Source organism: Coregonus clupeaformis, chromosome 30 (assembly GCF_020615455.1).
Source record: "Coregonus clupeaformis isolate EN_2021a chromosome 30, ASM2061545v1, whole genome shotgun sequence".
NCBI lineage: Eukaryota > Metazoa > Chordata > Actinopteri > Salmoniformes > Salmonidae > Coregonus > Coregonus clupeaformis.
This window is the reverse complement of record NC_059221.1, coordinates 45767370-45784869: the sequence shown is the minus strand read 5'-3', so window position 1 is coordinate 45784869 and position 17500 is coordinate 45767370. Positions and strand designations below refer to the sequence as shown.

The window sequence follows — 17500 nt, the reverse complement described above, 5'->3', positions numbered from 1 at the left end:
TCTGTATGAGAGAGAGAGAGACAGACAGAAAAAGAGAGAGATACAGATGGATCACCAAGTTAGAAACCTCCTTCAGCCCAACCTGCTGCATCATTAAAACAAACATGTCGTCTGAAAGGTCACCGGATTTTATGAGGTTATTTTACGATGCATCCAAACTAGCTCTCTGTGATGAGACACATCCAAGACGCCTTTTTCCTAGAGGAAGTCAAGGAGCACCAGTAAACCTCTGGGAAGAACACCTCTAGGTAAGAACACCTCTAGGGAAGAACACCTCTAGGGAGGAACACCTCTAGGGAAGAACACCACTAGGTAAGAACAACTCTAGGGAAGAACACCTCTAGGGAGGAACACCTCTAGGTATGAACACCTCTAGGTATGAAAACACCTCTAGGGAGGAACACCTCTAGGGAGGAACACCTCTAGGGAGGAACACCTCTAGGTAAGAACACCTCTAGGGAGAAACACCTCTAGGTAAGAAGACCTCTAGGGAGGAACACCTCTAGGTATGAACACCTCTAGGTATGAACACCTCTAGGGAGAAACACCTCTAGGTAAGAAGACCTCTAGGGAGGAACACCTCTAGGTATGAACACCTCTAGGGAGAAACACCTCTAGGTATGAACACCTCTAGGGAAGAACACCTCTAGGGAGGAACACCTCTAGGGAGGAACACCTCTAGGTAAGAACACCTCTAGGGAAAAACACCTCTAGGTAAGAACACCTCTAGGGAAGAAAACCTCTAGGTATGAACACCTCTAGGGAAGAACACCTCTAGGTATGAACACCTCTAGGGAGGAACACCTCTAGGTAAGAACACCTCTAGGTATGAACACCTCTAGGGAGGAACACCTCTAGGGAGAAACACCTCTAGGTATGAACACCTCTAGGGAAGAACACCTCTAGGTATGAACACCTCTAGGGAAGAACACCTCTAGGTATGAACACCTCTAGGGAGGAACACCTCTAGGTATGAACACCTCTAGGGAGGAACACCTCTAGGTAAGAACACCTCTAGGTATGAACACCTCTAGGGAGGAACACCTCTAGGGAAGAACACCTCTAGGGAGAAACACCTCTAGGTAAGAACACCTCTAGGTATGAACACCTCTAGGTAAGAACACCTCTAGGTATGAACACCTCTAGGTATGAACACCTCTAGGGAGGAACACCTCTAGGTAAGAACACCTCTAGGGAGGAACACCATGTTACATTGTTCAGTTTGTGGCCGTGGTTCTTATCCCAGTCTCTGTGTGTGTGTGTGTGTGTGTGTGTGTGTGTGTGTGTGTGTGTGTGTGTGTGTGTGTGTGTGTGTGTGTGTGTGTGTGTGTGCGTTCTTTCTCTTCCAACCGCCTGGGTGAAGACTGCCATCTTGTCATATTTTCAGAGGTTTTGACAAACCTATTTCTTTTTTATTACCTTTCAAAAAGAAGACCAATTATTGTTTGGTATTTCTATTGGTCCAAAATAGTTTAAAAAATACAAACGATTGCATTCTTACGGTCCTTTGTGTTCTGCATAAATTATTTATCTGAGGACCGGTTCCCAGTTCAGAGTTTGGATAGAACACAGAACCCTACCGGGTCATCTGAGTTTGTGGTTCTGTGCCGTCCAGACAGAGCTCCTTGTAGATGAAGACTTCACCAGAGAAACCAGACGTGATACTGTTTGTCTCTGATAACATTAGAATTCCTGATAAATATGCTCTCTCTAATCATGAATGTGCGCTGTGTAAACATAAACCACGTACAGTGACGGTTGGTTGGGTCAGAAACTAGTATCTAGTGTGGCTGGTTTTAGCTGGACTGTCAGGGTCGAGGTCAGGGGCCACTAGCATCAATCCCAATGTGGAGGGGCACCTGTCATTGCCCTATCGCTGTGTCGATAAAGTTATCCCAGTCAAAACAACATGTCTGTAAACAGTGGTGAGGCTGTATGTGTGTGGGAGAGGACGGAGACAGACGTCGTAGTGTTGATACTGTAGCCTACCTCACTGACTGCTCCATGGGCAGGGGATCAGCTGGCCTCTACTATAGGGGGTCTGGAGGAGTGGAGTTGTGTGTCATGGAAGAGGGAGAATGGTTTGAAGTTGGTTTGTAGTTGTACGAAATGTGTAAAAGGGGAAGTAATGTGTGTGCATTTGCAAAATAGTAGGTCAGTAGAGATCTTTGTGTTCCTTACTCTAAAATGGAGGGCCACTGATGTGATATGGTGGATGTTATCTGTGTGCTTGTCTTGTTTCTAGATGTCAGTGATGATGACAGTGATATCTTGGCCCAGAGTAGAGTAAATCAACTACTGTTAGGGAGCCTTCTGCTTCCCGAAGGTCAATATAGGCATCCTGCTCCTCGTCTGTCCACAAAAGGCCTTTCTTTCAAGACCGCGATCCATGTAGCTAACCATTGGGGTCAGAGAATTCCGGCAGAATTCCTCACCATTCTTTCCCATATCGGAGAATAACGCGACTCGCTCTCATCTGGGAGGTTGAAGGTCCAGTCGTGTTTAACGTTTTTCTTCGTGATTTCACGGAAGGCCGCGCCGCGAGGCTAAATGTTTCGTCGGGGGGTTGTTATTGTGCACTGGCTGGCCAAAGCAAACTGAGTCTAGTGGAGAGTGGAATCATTATCTAAGAGCGGGGGCGATACGGTCAATTTGCCCTGAAATAAGGCTATGTGCTGCCCACTGGGACAGGGAGCAGGGGGTGTGTGTGTGCGCGTGCGGCCCGTGAGTGCGTGCATTCTCAGCCTCCATTCTCAGTCTCAACACAACCACAGGCTAAACTTTGTTTGTTTGTGTTATTTTGTTTACTCCCTTGTGCAGATAAGAGCGATCATTCTTGGGTTTCATTCTTTCTCGAGGGCTGTTTATCTCTCCTCCTGGTCCAGTGTGTGTAGCCTGTAACCTGTAGCCTGTTTATTTCTCCTCCTGGTCCAGTGTGTGTAGCCTGTAACCTGTAGCCTGTTTATTTCTCCTCCTGGTCCAGTGTGTGTAGCCTGTAACCTGTAGCCTGTTTATTTCTCCTCCTGGTCCAGTGTGTGTAGCCTGTAACCTGTAGCCTGTTTATTTCTCCTCCTGGTCCAGTGTGTGTAGCCTGTAACCTGTAGCCTGTTTATTTCTCCTCCTGGTCCAGTGTGTGTAGCCTGTAACCTGTAGCCTGTTTATTTCTCCTCCTGGTCCAGTGTGTGTAGCCTGTAACCTGTAGCCTGTTTATTTCTCCTCCTGGTCCAGTGTGTGTAGCCTGTAACCTGTAGCCTGTTTATCTCTCCTCCTGGTCCAGTGTGTGTAGCCTGTAACCTGTAGCCTGTTTATCTCTCCTCCTGGTCCAGTGTGTGTAGCCTGTAACCTGTAGCCTGTTTATCTCTCCTCCTGGTCCAGTGTGTGTAGCCTGTAACCTGTAGCCTGTTTATTTCTCCTACCAGTCAAATAAATTAAATACAATTGTTTCGTAAACAACAAGTGTAGACTAACAGTGAAATGCTTACTTACGACTACTTTTCCAACAATGCAGAGTTAAGATAGAAAATAAAATAGAAAATAGAAATAGTGACACAAGGAATAAATACACAATGAATAACGAATAACAATAACGAGTAAAAATAACATGGCTATATACAGGAAGTACCAGTACTGAGTCAATGTGCAGGGGCACGAGGTAATAACATGGCTATATACAGGAAGTGCCAGTACTGAGTCAATGTGCAGGGGCACGAGGTAATAACATGGCTATATACAGGAAGTGCCAGTACTGAGTCAATGTGCAGGGGCACGAGGTAATAACATGGCTATATACAGGAAGTACCAGTACTGAGTCAATGTGCAGGGGCACGAGGTAATTGAGGCAGCTACACTATATATACAAAAGTGTGTGGACACCCCTTCAAATGAGTGGATTCGGCTATTTCAGCCACACCCGTTGCTGCAGGTGTATAAAATCAAGCACACAGCCATCCAATCTCCATAGACAAACATTGGTAGTAGAATGGCCTTACTGAAGAGCTCAGTGACTTTCAACGTGGCACCATCATAGGATGTCACCTTTCCAACAAGTCAGTTGGTCAACTGTAAGTGCTGTTATTGTGAAGTGGAAACGTCTAGAAGTAACGACAACTCAGCCGTGAAGTGGTAGGCCACACAAGCTCACAGAACGGGACCGCCGTGTGCTGAAGCGCGTAACGCGTAAAAATATTCTGTCCTTGGTTGCAGCACTCACTACCGAGTTCCAAACTAGCTCTGGAAGCAACGTCAGCGCAAAAACTGTTCGTCGGGAGCTTCATGAAATGGGTTTCCATACACCACTCCATAGACACAAGCCTAAGATCACCACGCGCAATGCTAAGCGTCGGCTGGAGTGGTGTAAAGCTCGCCGCCATTGGACTCTGGAGCAGTGGAATCGCGTTCTCTGGAGTGATGAATCACACTTCACCATCTGGCAGTCCGACGGACAAATCTGGGTTTTGGGGGATGCCAGGAGAACGCTACCTGCCCCAATGCATAGTTCCAACTGTAAAGTTTGGTGGAGGAGGAATAATGGTCTGGGGCTGTTTTTCATGGTTCGGGCTAGGCCCCTTAGTTCCAGTGATGGAAAATCTTAACACTACAGCATACAATGACATTCTAGACGATTCTGTGCTTCCAACTTTGTGGCAACAGTTTGGGGAAGGCCCTTTCCTGTTTCAGCATGACAATGCCTCCGTGCACAATGCGAGGTCCATACATAAATGGTTTGTCGAGATTGGTGTGGAAGAACTTGACTGGCCTGCACAGAGCCTGACCTCAACCCCATCGAACACCTTTGGGATGAATTGTAACACTGACTGCGAGCCAGGCCTAATCGCCCAACATCAGTGCCCGACCTCACTAATGCTCTTGTGGCTGAATGGAAGCAAGTCCCCGCAGCAATTTTCCAACATCTAGTGGAAAGCCTTCCCAGAAGAGTGGAGGCTGTTATAACAGCAAAGGGGGGACCAACTCCATATTAATGCCCATGATTTTGGAATGAGATGTTCGACGAGCAGGTGTCCACATTAGTTTTGGTCATGTAGTGTATGTACATATAGTAGGGGTAAAGTGACTAGGCAACAGGATAGATAATAGACAGTAGCAGCAGCAGCTGTAAATGTGAGTGTACGTGTACGTGTGTGTGTGTGTGGGTGTGTGTGTGTTGCATCAGTATTTATGTGTGCGCGTGATATGTGTCTGTGGCCGTATGTAGTGTGTGTGTGTGTGTGTGTGTTGGGATGTCAGTGTAAGTATGTGTGAGTGTTTGCATAGAGTCAGTGCAAGTGTGTTAAAGTGGTTATCCCACTGGCTATAAGGTGAATGCACCTATTTGTAAGTCGCTCTGGATAAGAGCGTCTGCTAAATGACGTAAATGTAAATGTAAATGTTAGTGCAAAAAAGGGTAAATGCAGCTAGTGCGAGTAGCCGTTTGATTAGCTATTTAGCAGTCTTGTTTCTCAGTCTCATGGCTTGGGGGTAGAAGCTGTTCAGGGTCCTGTTGTTTCCAGACTTGATGTTCCAGTACCGCTTGCTGTGCGGTAGCAGAGAGAACAGTCTATGGCTGGGGTGGATGGAGTCTTTGAAAACATTCTGACACCGCCTGGTATAGTATTTCTGGATGGCAGGGAGCTCGGCCCAATTGATGTACTGGGCCGTACGCAGTACCCTCTGTAGTGGCTTGCGGTCGGGTGCCTTGCAGTTGCCTGTACCAAGCGGTGATGCAGCCAGTCAAGATGCTCTCAATGGTGCAGCTGTATAACTTTTTGAGGATCTGAGGGCCCATGCCAACATTTTTCGGTCTCCTGAGGGGGAAGAGGTGCTACTTTGCCCTCTTCACAACTGTGTGGGTGTGTGTGGACCATGTAATTCCTTAGTGATGTGGACGCCGAGGAACTTGAAGGTCTCGACCCGCTCCACTAGCCTGCAACTGGTGCAGTGGTGACTCCAGTTCCAAGAATGTCAGAAATGAAAGGACCACATTAGACAGTGGGAATCAGTGTCCTTGAGGACCAGAGCTGAGAAATGTCTCATCAACCATCAGTCTCAATCTCAGCCACTTAAAGCTCCTTACTCGAGTCCATCCAGTGTGGAGAAAGACCCAAAGAGAAAGACCCAGACAGAACAGAGCCATCTTCAGATGTAGGTCATCAGGCCAAGCTAGCCACGGCGACATGAAACTTTCCCAACATGCCCAAAGGGGTTCGCCCTCCTGTCGCCACATCTTCCGTGGATCGGCCTATCAGAGCTCTCGTCTGGGTGGCGTAATCACAACCATTAGCCTATCAAGATCTATCCAGGGGCCCTTGCTGCCTTTCCCACTTTCCCACCACTTTCTCTCCAAAGATTAACCCAAGATGGCCGCTCTCAAACCACTCTCTCAGACTCCAGAGGATAAGAACACAAGAGTCTATGATTTAATTGGATTCATTTGTAAAATGGCTGTTGGAGATTTGGGCATTATCTATCCATGTACCCATGACTGGAATGCTAGCTCTCTCCCTCTTGGGCATTATCTACAGTATCTTTCCTCTGTGGTGGCTGGGTGGTATGTATGTTAGACCTAGGCTGTTCTCTTGGTTGTGATTGGTTTCTTACGTACATTTAGATAATAATTCCAGTGTGTGTGTAGCCCTAAAACCTGCTGAGGAAGAGAATAATTGATCAGATCTGTTAATGGTCCACATTTTCCTAATGATCCTAATGATCTAAAAAAACATGTCCCTATGATATAAACAGCTCCTGATGGTAGAAATTAGCAACAAATGCATACAATGGTAGGGGCCAAGCATGAGAGAAACTAGCTGTAACTCTATAAACTGGTCATCCTTGTCATTGTAATGCTCCTCTGTCTCTGTGCCGTGGCTGCATAGTGGCTGTGAGTGTTCGGTGTCCTGCTGATCTGCTGCTGGGGGCATGCAGGGTACATATATATCTGCTCTGCTGCGTGGTTGTGCTGATGTAAGGATGGATGGACATCGGACAATGCTTGTTCAACAGCGTAGAGGGGAATTACAGTTACGCTTGAGATGGAGAGAGGAGGGAAACAGAGGAGATGGAGAGAGGAGGGAAACAGAGGAGATGGAGAGAGGAGGGAAACAGAGGAGATGGAGAGAGGAGGGAAACAGAGGAGAGAGAGAGAGGAGGGAAACAGAGGAGAGAGAGAGAGGAGGGAAACAGAGGAGAGAGAGAGAGGAGGGAAACAGAGGAGATGGAGAGAGGAGGGAAACAGAGGAGATGGAGAGAGGAGGGAAACAGAGGAGATGGAGAGAGGAGGGAAACAGAGGAGAGAGAGAGAGGAGGGAAACAGAGGAGAGATAGAGAGGAGGGAAACAGAGGAGAGAGAGAGAGGAGGGAAACAGAGGAGAGAGAGGAGGGAAACAGAGGAGAGAGAGAGAGAGAGAGAGGCAGAACACAGACACACAGATTGAGACAGATTCAGAGAGAACCTTGACCTGAATGGAGTAGTAGACTACTACTAACAGTGAGTCAGCAGGCCTTATCAACAGAGAGCAGTGAACCGAGAGGATGAAGAATCCACCGGAAGCTTTTAAAGCTAAATGGCTCCTCTGTTTACACCTCTATAAAGTCCTCTAAGAACATCTCTCATTATCTCTGCAGGCATATCTCTAATTATCTCGGAGCACACTGTATCTCAAGCCACATCTCTCTCATCTGGAAATGGAGATGTGGAGATAGTTAAAAGCAGGAAATTGAAGAATAAAGCCAGGGGTGGAACATTAATTAGTCAGCTTGATCAAACCAGTTTATTGTGGTCCTTTTATTTCTGTGCACTTCACTTCAAAGTATGCCTTTTGTTTTGGTACATCTTGTAACCTTCATTATGTTATGTTGTCTCCCAGTCACTGTCCTCTTATGAAAAAGGGATATAGGGTATGTACTGTATTTATGAATGCCAAACTAACACTAACCTGACATTCACCTCTCTCTCCCTCTCACTCCCTCTTTTTCTCCTCAGATAGAGAATCTTTTGGAGCAGTTAAAGGACAAGGACAAGCAGCTGGCAGGTCTGCGAGACCGAGTCAAGGGTCTCCAGACGGACTCCAGCAACACAGACACAGCACTGACCACGCTGGAGGAGGCCCTGTCTGAAAAGGTATGCTATGCCGGGAGGGAGGGAGAGGGTGAGGGAGAGGGAAAGAGGTGAAGAAAATTAGGATAGCAGGAAATAGAGTATAAGGGATAGGGGGACAAAGGGATTGAGTGAATGATAGAGTAGGAAAAAGAGGATGGAGTCTCCAGCATCATAGACTGGAAAGGGAGCATAAGAAGGGTTTGTGTGAAGTGACAGAATTCCTTACAAATAGAAAGGGATATAGATAGATTGTCTATAGATGAAGGACAGGACCCATGCTGAGTGTAAAGGATGTTTACTTGTCCTCTTTACAGTTAGTGTGATGTCATAGACAGTTACTAACTGGCCCTGGCCCTGTACACGCAGTCAGACCACCTCACTGCTGCTGACCACATAAACATATACTCAGACTGATACATATACAATGGAACAGATGCAGTGAAAACCCAGAGCCTCTGTATCTCCTCTATGACTATGGAGATTGAGGATGATGATGATGATGATGAGGATAGGGTTGAGAAAAGAGGATATGATTGGTTATGATTGGAGATGGATGATGACGATGATGAAGACTCCATCACATTAGGTTAGATTTCTGACAAAAAAAATGATCAATGGAAACCAATACATTTTCAAGACAGTTACATCACTTACAAAGTCACCATCTCGACCTTAAGCGATGGCTTTGTAAAGTTGTGTAGGGCTGTGTAGGGCTGTGTAGGGCTGGGTAGTGCTGTGTAGGGCTGTGTAGGGCTGGGTAGGGTTGTGTAGGGTTGTGTAGGGCTGCGTAAGGTTGTGTAGGGTTGTGTATTGCTGTGTAGGGCTGTGTAGGGCTGTGTAGGGTTGTGTAGGGCTGGGTAGGGTTGTGTAGGGTTGCGTAAGGTTGTGTATTACTGTGTAGGGCTGTGTATTGCTGTGTAGGGTTGTGTAGAGTTGTGTAGGGTTGTGTAGAGTTGAGAAGGCTGTCTATGGCTCTGCAGGGTTGAGAATGACTTCATTGAGCCCTCCATTGAGTTCCAGTGCATATGTGTGTGTTGGTCTGGCTGAGTGGATGAGATGGATGCTAATTGTTGGTTCTAAACAGACTGAGTTTGTTTTCTCTGGGTTGGTTGGTGAGAGAACAGCTGTTGTTCATAAGGCCTCGCCTCAGCATTAGTCAGTTAGCCCGCCCCACAGCCGTCACTACGCTAGCGCCACACATGAATCACCTTTCAGGTCAACACAGGCTTTTATTTTAGCTAATTGTTTTTGCTAAAGGTTGCAGTGTGGGATACTTATCCAATAAAAAGGCTTAATTCTCCAGAATTCAGGGTGAACAAGTCACTTTCTGGTAACATGGAAAGTCTTACTCAACCAGGACAAAATTCCGCTGTGGATGTATTTCTTTTCTCCTTTGAAAGCAGTCGGTTTTTCCTTCTATACACAAACACTGAGCGATATGTTTATGTATTTTCAACGACAGCTAAGGACTTCTCATGATTTCTAAACATCATCTGTTGATGTTACAAGGGCATTGCACAACTGACAGTGGTCATTCCTAACGTCGTCATCACCATCATCATCATCATGGTCATGGTTGTCAGTGTAGATGAGGGTGTGTTGTGGAGGACTGGTGTGGACCACTAAAGATTTACATTTACATTTACATTTACGTCATTTAGCAGACGCTCTTATCCAGAGCGACTTACGGTGAAGGTGAAGGTGAAGGAAAGGTCCATGGAGGGAAAGTACAGATCCTTCTGAGGACAGTCTGGGGAGATGGGATTGCCATGCTCAGCTCTGTTCCACATGTTTAGCTATGGCTGCCAGAGGTTTGCACTGCATGGGGTGTGTGTGTATGTTTGTATATGTGAGTGCGAGTGTGTGTGTTTGATGGAGGTTGAGTGTGATTGGCTGGTCTGAGGTGTATCCTGGTCTGCCAAGTGTAAACTCATGTCAGGAACTGACGGAAGAGAGGCAATGCAAACATCCTAAGTGGAACCGGACAGGACAGGCAGGGGTGTTCTGCATTCGGTTCTGTTTTATGAGATGCTGCAGTAGGCTTTGTCCGGCCGACCCATGGAGCAGTTTCTAATAAAGTCCTAAGCTGTGTTCGAATACTCATACTAACCGCACTAACCATACTATTTGTGACGTAAATTGAGTATGTAGTATGCTTATTGGTCATAGTATGGATATAGTTAGTATGCCAAAAGTTCCCAGATGTCGTACTACATTTGCCAAAATACGAAGTATACAAGCAGTGGACACTATTTCCGTGCTTTTAGGGCCCATGATGCAATTCTTCAGAAAATGGGCGTGGCTTCACAATGTTTTCAGATTTGAAGAAAATGGCGGAAAATATGCAGCCGAAGTCTCACGAGAGCGGATACAAATGTATTGCTTTAACTAATTATGAAAAATGTTAAGAAAATGTTGAGCAATGTAAAAAGTAATGACTTTTCAAATAAGTTCCGTTACACATTATGTTAGCTGACAATTTTTTAGCTATGCTATCCTTATGAACCGCGTAGCATATCATTACAGCAGTATGTACCGGTATGTTTGCTAGCTACCTAACGTTAGTTGGCTACTAATACATCGAACTTGCCAGCATATTATCTATACGCTATCTAACTAACTACCCAACGTTTATTGACTTGATTATTCACATCATTCTTAGCTTAGCTAAGTGGTATAGTCGTTGTGCGTTCTCAATGGACATTGTTAATTCGGGTGCGTTTGTAAATTCGCTCTGGCTATCTACTCTGATTTCAGAGCACTCTCGTCTGAATGTACCAGAGCGCAGAATAACTGATGAATTTACGAACGCTCAACACACGTTGAATATGGCCGGTGTCAGTAAACGTCAGCAAACAAAACGTAATTAAATTGTTGCCAGCAGCACAGTTACATTCACCAATGCTCTGGATAACATGAAAACAGCCTAACCAGCTCTGCTAGCTAGGGCGAATAAAATGGTCAGTGAGGTGTTCTCTCATTTGTGTCTGGAAGTAGCTAGGAAGTTAGCCAGTTAGCTTGGGTGCTTGACTGCCGTTGTGAGGTGAACCCTACTCCTCAGCCAGAGCGTCCAGTGTGCGCTCTGAACGCTCCGAGAGTGAAACGCTACGAACGGACAATCTGACAACGCTCTGAATTTACGAACGCCCAGAGCGCACTCTGGCACTCCAGATTGAATTTACGAACACACCCGAAGTCATAAGATGTCTAGCTAGTAATTTGTTATGCTAACAAGCTAGCAAGAGGTTGAATAGCAACAGCATAAAGTTCTGGTAGACAGGCGTAGCGCTAGTATGCTCAACTGAAAGGATACCGTTCGTTTACAGTATACTAAAATTAACTAATAGTATATAGTATGTAGTATATACTCATTAAGTATGTAATATACAGTATGTTGGTATGGGTATTTGAACACAGCTCTAGTCTACCCAAAACCCAGCCTAATGAAGAGAGTCTTGGCTAGCATTGGACTGTTGCAGTCTGTGTAGGGTGTTCATAATGAGTTTACAAGAGTGACAGTGTGTGTGATGGAGGGTGTGTGTGTACCGCTAATCTCTCAGGCTTGTTACAAACCTGCAAATGCAGCCAGTCACTACCCACAATGCCCTGGTTCTAATTAGCTAACTGGGGCTGAGTGCCTATGCCAAGCACTCCCTGACTGTGTGTGTGTCCATGTGTGTGTGTGTGTCTGGCATGTCAAAGAGACATATTTCATTATCAGGTTCTTGTTTTCCTCCTCCAAACCCAGACAACTCTGAGATATTGTTCAGTAGATGAGAAACACACAGCACCAATTAGCTGTGTCTATACTCTCCTCCCTGAAACCTCTCATTAAACCAAGGCTGTGGTGGGTGTGGCCTGTGCTGCTTTTCATCTCTTTGAGGGTTAAAGCTGGCAAATATTGTAAACCCTTCCTCTGCATTTAACATGTAAAACAATTACCTGAACACACACCTGAGCATACACACCTCTGTCTCTCTCTCTCTCTGTCTCTCTCTCTTTCGCTCTCTCTCGCTCTCTCTCACTCTCTCTCTGTCTCTCACTCTGTCTCTGTCTCTCTCTCTATACTGTTATTTACGATGGTCTTTTATGAGCGTCTCTCCTGCTAACAGCTCCAGACTAGTGGAGAGACACCTGGCTACACTGTTGGCGAGGCCTTTCACCTGGGCTGTTCAATAGCATTACTGTAGCATTTCAGATAAATGACGCAGAAGCATCAATACTCAGTGGAGTAGTGTAATTGACTTGTATATGTGTATGTCCTTCCACTAGTGTATCTACTGTGTATAATGACAACAAAACAGTGTGAGAGGACAACTGCTGCTAACCTGTATCTTTTTTAATTTCTCTCCTCCTTTCTCTTTTAGGAGCGAGTGATTGAGCGAGTGATTGAGCAGAAGGAGCGGGAGGACAGGGCACGGCTGGAGGAGGTGGAGAGGATGAGGAAGGAGAACCAGGAGCTGAAGGATAGACTCTCCATCCTGACGACACACACACCTGGGGTAAGGGAGGCCAGAGTGTGTGTGTGTGTGTGTGTGTGTGTGTGTGTGTGTGTGTGTGTGTGTGTGTGTGTGTGTGTGTGTGTGTGTGTGTGTGTGTGTGTGTGTGTGTGTGTGCGTGTGCGTGTGCGTGCGTGTGCGTGTGTGTACATATGTGTGTGTCTTTGTGTAAATGCATTATGTCCGTCCATACTTGAAGTGCATTAATGCCTATGTGCATTTGCATTGATATTTAATCTCTGTCAATACCATGAACAGCTTACACACAGTGAACCTCTTGTTCTGAGACACCAAACTAGTTCACAGATGCTATAAACAAATAACTAAACATTTTCACAACTCTTTTACTGCCGAATACCTCCAACCGACATTATCGCACTTTATCATTATTTTTTTATTATACAAAAATAATTAGAAGAATTGACTTTTAAAACCATTCTGCTGCAGTTGTAATAGGCTACCTGCACCCTATATTTACAGTGTTAACATCCACAGTAAAAGTAATTCCTTTCTCCTGCCTCCCTACACACTCCCTACATCCCTGGAAGCCTGCCCTACTTTGATGAATTAAACAAGTGTGATTTATAGATTGATCCCTCCGTCCCTGTCCAGGTGCCAAGACAGTTCTCACTCAGCTCCAGTCTACAAGCCAGGGCAGACTCTCGCACTCACAATTTATGAGAATGTTTTCTTTCATACTCATAAAAGCGTACACATATCATTCCTGTGAAATGATATCTTGTTGAATGTTGACGCAGGGGAACATGAAAGAGAAACCTTCTGAAACACCTTCTGAATGGGTCTTTGTAGAGAACACATTCTGATAGAAGTACAGACATGATTGGATGATTATGTGCAGAATGTTGCATTCAGACATGTTATGTAAACATATACAAATTATAGATATGTAAATATGTGTGAGTGTGGTGAGGGTTCAATGGAGTGTGAGAGATTAAGAGTGTTGTTGAAGTAGTACTGCAGGGGGTCAGAGGTCACCTGACACACTGTGGCGGATTACAGACAGATTACAGACAGATTACAGACAGATTACAGACAGATTACAGACCCTTTCCGTGATAGATTAGAAAGCTTGTCCTTATCACCATACACTACCCTTACAGATGTAGGATCTTCATTTGATCTTTTGTTGCTGAGAATCTTCCTGCACCACAGGAAATGCAGATGAGGTTTGTGATTTACATAAATTCACTGAAACCCACACTAACACACGGTTATATTAACAGTATTGCACTTTTCATGTAGCCTACTTTTGCCCAACTAATAGCCTAACCACTGAGCAAGCAACATTGTCCTGTTGTTGCATGATTATTTTGCTGTGACAATACAGGTCAAATTAATATATCCTACATCTGTACCAACCATGCACTAGGCAAAAAACAAGACGCATGCTAATGCACGCATACACTCACATATGCGCGCACACACTCTCAGAGAGGTTGTTGATGTCCAGGTGTCTAAAGCTCCAGAGGTTTACTGGTCTTCCTTGACTTCCTCTAGGGAAAAGGCCTCTCGGATGTGTTTCATCACAGAGAGCTAGTTTGGATGCATCGTAAAAGAACCTCATAGAATCCGGTGACCTTTCAGACGACATGTTTGTTTTAATGATGCAGCAGGTTGGGCTGATGGAGGGTTTCTACACTTCATCTGACCTGGATCGACCTTGGTGGTCCACTCCAGACCAGACATCATGGTCTCTCTCTCTCTCTCTCGCTCTCTCGCTCTATCGCTCTCTACCTCTCATTCCTTCAACACTTCATTCCAGCCAGTCCTCTTGCTGACATTAATGACATATTAGTCTCTGAGGAAACGAGGATAAGAGAAAGATAAGCCTCAATCTATCACTGATTATTACAGCAGACATGATGGACTGCAGAGAGCGAAAACATATGTATTTCAGTGGTGTATGGAAATTGTTTACTGTGAGTTTCTGCATTCCAACAACTCTCTCTCTCTCTCTCTCTCTCTCTCTCTCTCTCTCTCTCTCTCTCTCTCTCTCTCTCTCTCTCTCTGTCTCTCTCTCTCTCTCTGTGTCCCTTTCTCCAACCCCTCCATGACTTTTCTATACAGTACTGTAAGCTCTTAAGTATCTAGCTCAGACAGCCAATCAGCATCAACCTTACTGTATAGCCGCCAGGGGATTGGATAACCTGAAGCGGGGCCTAGTGGCCACACATATTTTACTCATTTGTGATATTTACAATTCAGAGAATTTTCCAGGAATGATAATAGTAATTTCTATGACCATATAAGTAACAGTATCTTTACAAGCCTTCGCCCCGCTGTCATAATATCACAGATTCCTCTCGGACCCGCTGCATTCACAGCCCATGCTCTGGAACTGTCACTGTTTTCCATTTAAACACCATAACAAAGTCCAGTTCACTTAGCGTTAATGTGTTTTGCGTTGGCTGACATTGGGGTTGATGTGTGGGGACGTGTGAGTGTGTGTGTTGGGAGCTATCTGAGGAGGTAATGGGACTTCAGTGACGGTATGGGTGGGGTAAACATGGTCTCCGCTTGCCGTCTGATGGGGCTACTCTTGCTGTGTTTCACTGGATATGATTCCACACATACACTGGCATTACCCAAAGGGTTTCACTCTGGAGGTAAAATCTTTGACACAGTATGACATTTGAGCTGTATCTGCATCTGTAAATTAGATTATTGTTTTATTTCTGTCAACGTATGTATTAGGAGGAGAGGGGTTACAAAGTACACCATGTGAAATGTTTTGTTTTGCCATTGGCTTTTCCTGTACCTCTTTCATAAAGTGCCTCTACTTGTGCATTTTGTTTATGTTATGAGATGTTTTTATAGTAAATGATACTTTGTTAGGTTTATGATCTATGCATTTCAGAGTGGTTGCAGTAATAGTTAACAGCCGTCTGAACTGTCTTTGGGGTTTTTCTAATAACAGAGACTGAGCTACATGTAGGGTAACAGCTCATAGCGTTATCTAGGACTGGCTCCCTGCCTATACCAGTGTGTGTGTGTGTGTGTGTGTGTGTGTGTGTGTGTGTGTGTGTGTGTGTGTGTGTGTGTGTGTGTGTGCGTGTATGTGTGTGATTGTATAGAGAGAGAGTTGATGATGTTTAAACGAGCGGCCTCAGCTGTCTCAACAAGCTAAACTATCCTCTGAAACACACAGAGCTCTGAGAGGCAGATACACAGGGAGATAATTCTAGGTTACATTCATCCTCTGGCAGATTTTTCCCTTTAAAAAAAAATCTATCACTGCAGCTCTGTCAGTTTTTACAGTGTTTGACTCTAGATGTTTGGTGGTCTTATAAAATCACTGGTAACCAGAGTGGTATGAAGGGTAATTTCATTATGAATTAGAAGAAAAGTCTAAACTCCAGGAGAGAGGGATGCTCCAGAGAGCGAGCTGAGTGGAGGAGGCCACAGGAAAGAATGGATGAGAGAAGAGAAGGAGGAAGAAAGAATGAAGGAATGAGAGGGCAGGGTTGGAAGAGATAGAGGGCTGGTTCTTAGTGGTTAAGAGCATTGGGCCAGTAACCGAAAGGTCACGGGTTTGAATCCCCTAGCTGGCAAGGTGGAAAAATCTGCTGTTCTGCTCTTGAGCAAGGCATTTAACCCCCAAAAACAACTGCTCCTCGGGCGCCGATGACGGCGATTAAGGCAGCCCCCCGCACCTATCTGATTAAGAGGAGTTGGATTAAGAAGACACTGTATTTGGGTTGAATGTATTCAGTTGTGCAACTGACTAGGTATCCCCTTTCCCTTCCCTTCCCCTACCTTTACCATAAAGGGGGTGAACAAATATCTGACCCTGTATCAGTGTTTTGGGGCAACATCTTCCTGGTTCTGGCTCTAGAGAGGAGTATGAGTTCTATGAGTTGAGGATGATATAATGAATGTTTCTCTTTCATAGTAGTGTTTGTGACTGTCATATTCACTCACTTCTTCCTCTCTCTTCTTCTTTATTTCCATGTTCCTCCTCCTCTCTCTCCTGCTTTATTTCCTTGGCCCTCCTCCTCTCTCTTCTTCTTTATTTTGTTGGTCCTACACAGTCACAGAGTATGGAGGAGTCAACCAGGAAGCTGTTAGAGGTCAGCGACAGGATCAAGCTGCTGGAGCAGGAAGTGACACGCTACCGAGAGGAGTCTGGGAAGTCCCAGGCCGAGGTGGAGAGGCTCATGGGTATCCTGAGAGAGCAAGAGACGGAAAGAACCAACAAGGAGAAGAAAATCACTGAGCTGGAGAGGTGAGAGGTCACCACCATTACCACTGGAGTTTCTACCCCCTCTTTTTACCTACCCCTTCTCCAAACCCTAACCCTAACCCTACCCTTCTCCAAACCCTAACCCCTACCTTCTCCTAACCCCTACCCTTCTTCTTACCCCTACCCTTCTCCAAACCCTAACCCCTACCCTTCTCCTAACCCCTACCCTTCTCCAAACCCTAACCCCTACCCTTCTCCTAAACCTAACCCTTCTCCAAACCCCTACCATCTCCTAACCCTAACCCCTACCCTTCTCCTAACCCCTACCCTTCTCCTAACCCTAACCCCTACCCTTCTCCTAACCCTAACCCCTGCCCTTCTCCTACCCCTAACCACTACCTTTCTCCTAACCCCTACCCTTCTCCAAACCCTAACCCCTACCCTTCTCCTAAACCTAACCCTTCTCCAAACCCCTACCCTCTCCTAACCCTAACCCCTACCCTTCTCCTAACCCCTACCCTTCTCCTAACCCTAACCCCTACCCTTCTCCTAACCCTAACCCCTACCCTACCCTTCTCCAAACCCTAACCCCTACCCTTCTCCTAACCACTACCATTCTCCTAACCCTAACCCCTACCCTACCCTTCTCCAAACCCTAACCCCTACCCTTCTCCTAACCCCTACCCTCCTCCAAACCCTAACCCT

At 45.6% G+C, this 17500-nt stretch overlaps 1 protein-coding gene across 3 annotated transcripts in view; it reads left to right on the top strand.

The window, feature by feature from the left end:
* LOC121546084 (ERC protein 2-like) overlaps nucleotides 1-17500 on the top strand; it is a 285284-nt gene that overhangs the window by 83143 nt on the left and 184641 nt on the right. For all 3 annotated transcript variants that reach the window (XM_041857100.2, XM_041857099.2, XM_041857098.2), the window contains 3 exons: nucleotides 7976-8113; nucleotides 12460-12594; nucleotides 16644-16837. In XM_041857100.2, coding sequence (XP_041713034.1) covers nucleotides 7976-8113; nucleotides 12460-12594; nucleotides 16644-16837 — 467 coding nt within the window. The remainder of the gene's footprint in view (nucleotides 1-7975; nucleotides 8114-12459; nucleotides 12595-16643; nucleotides 16838-17500) is intronic.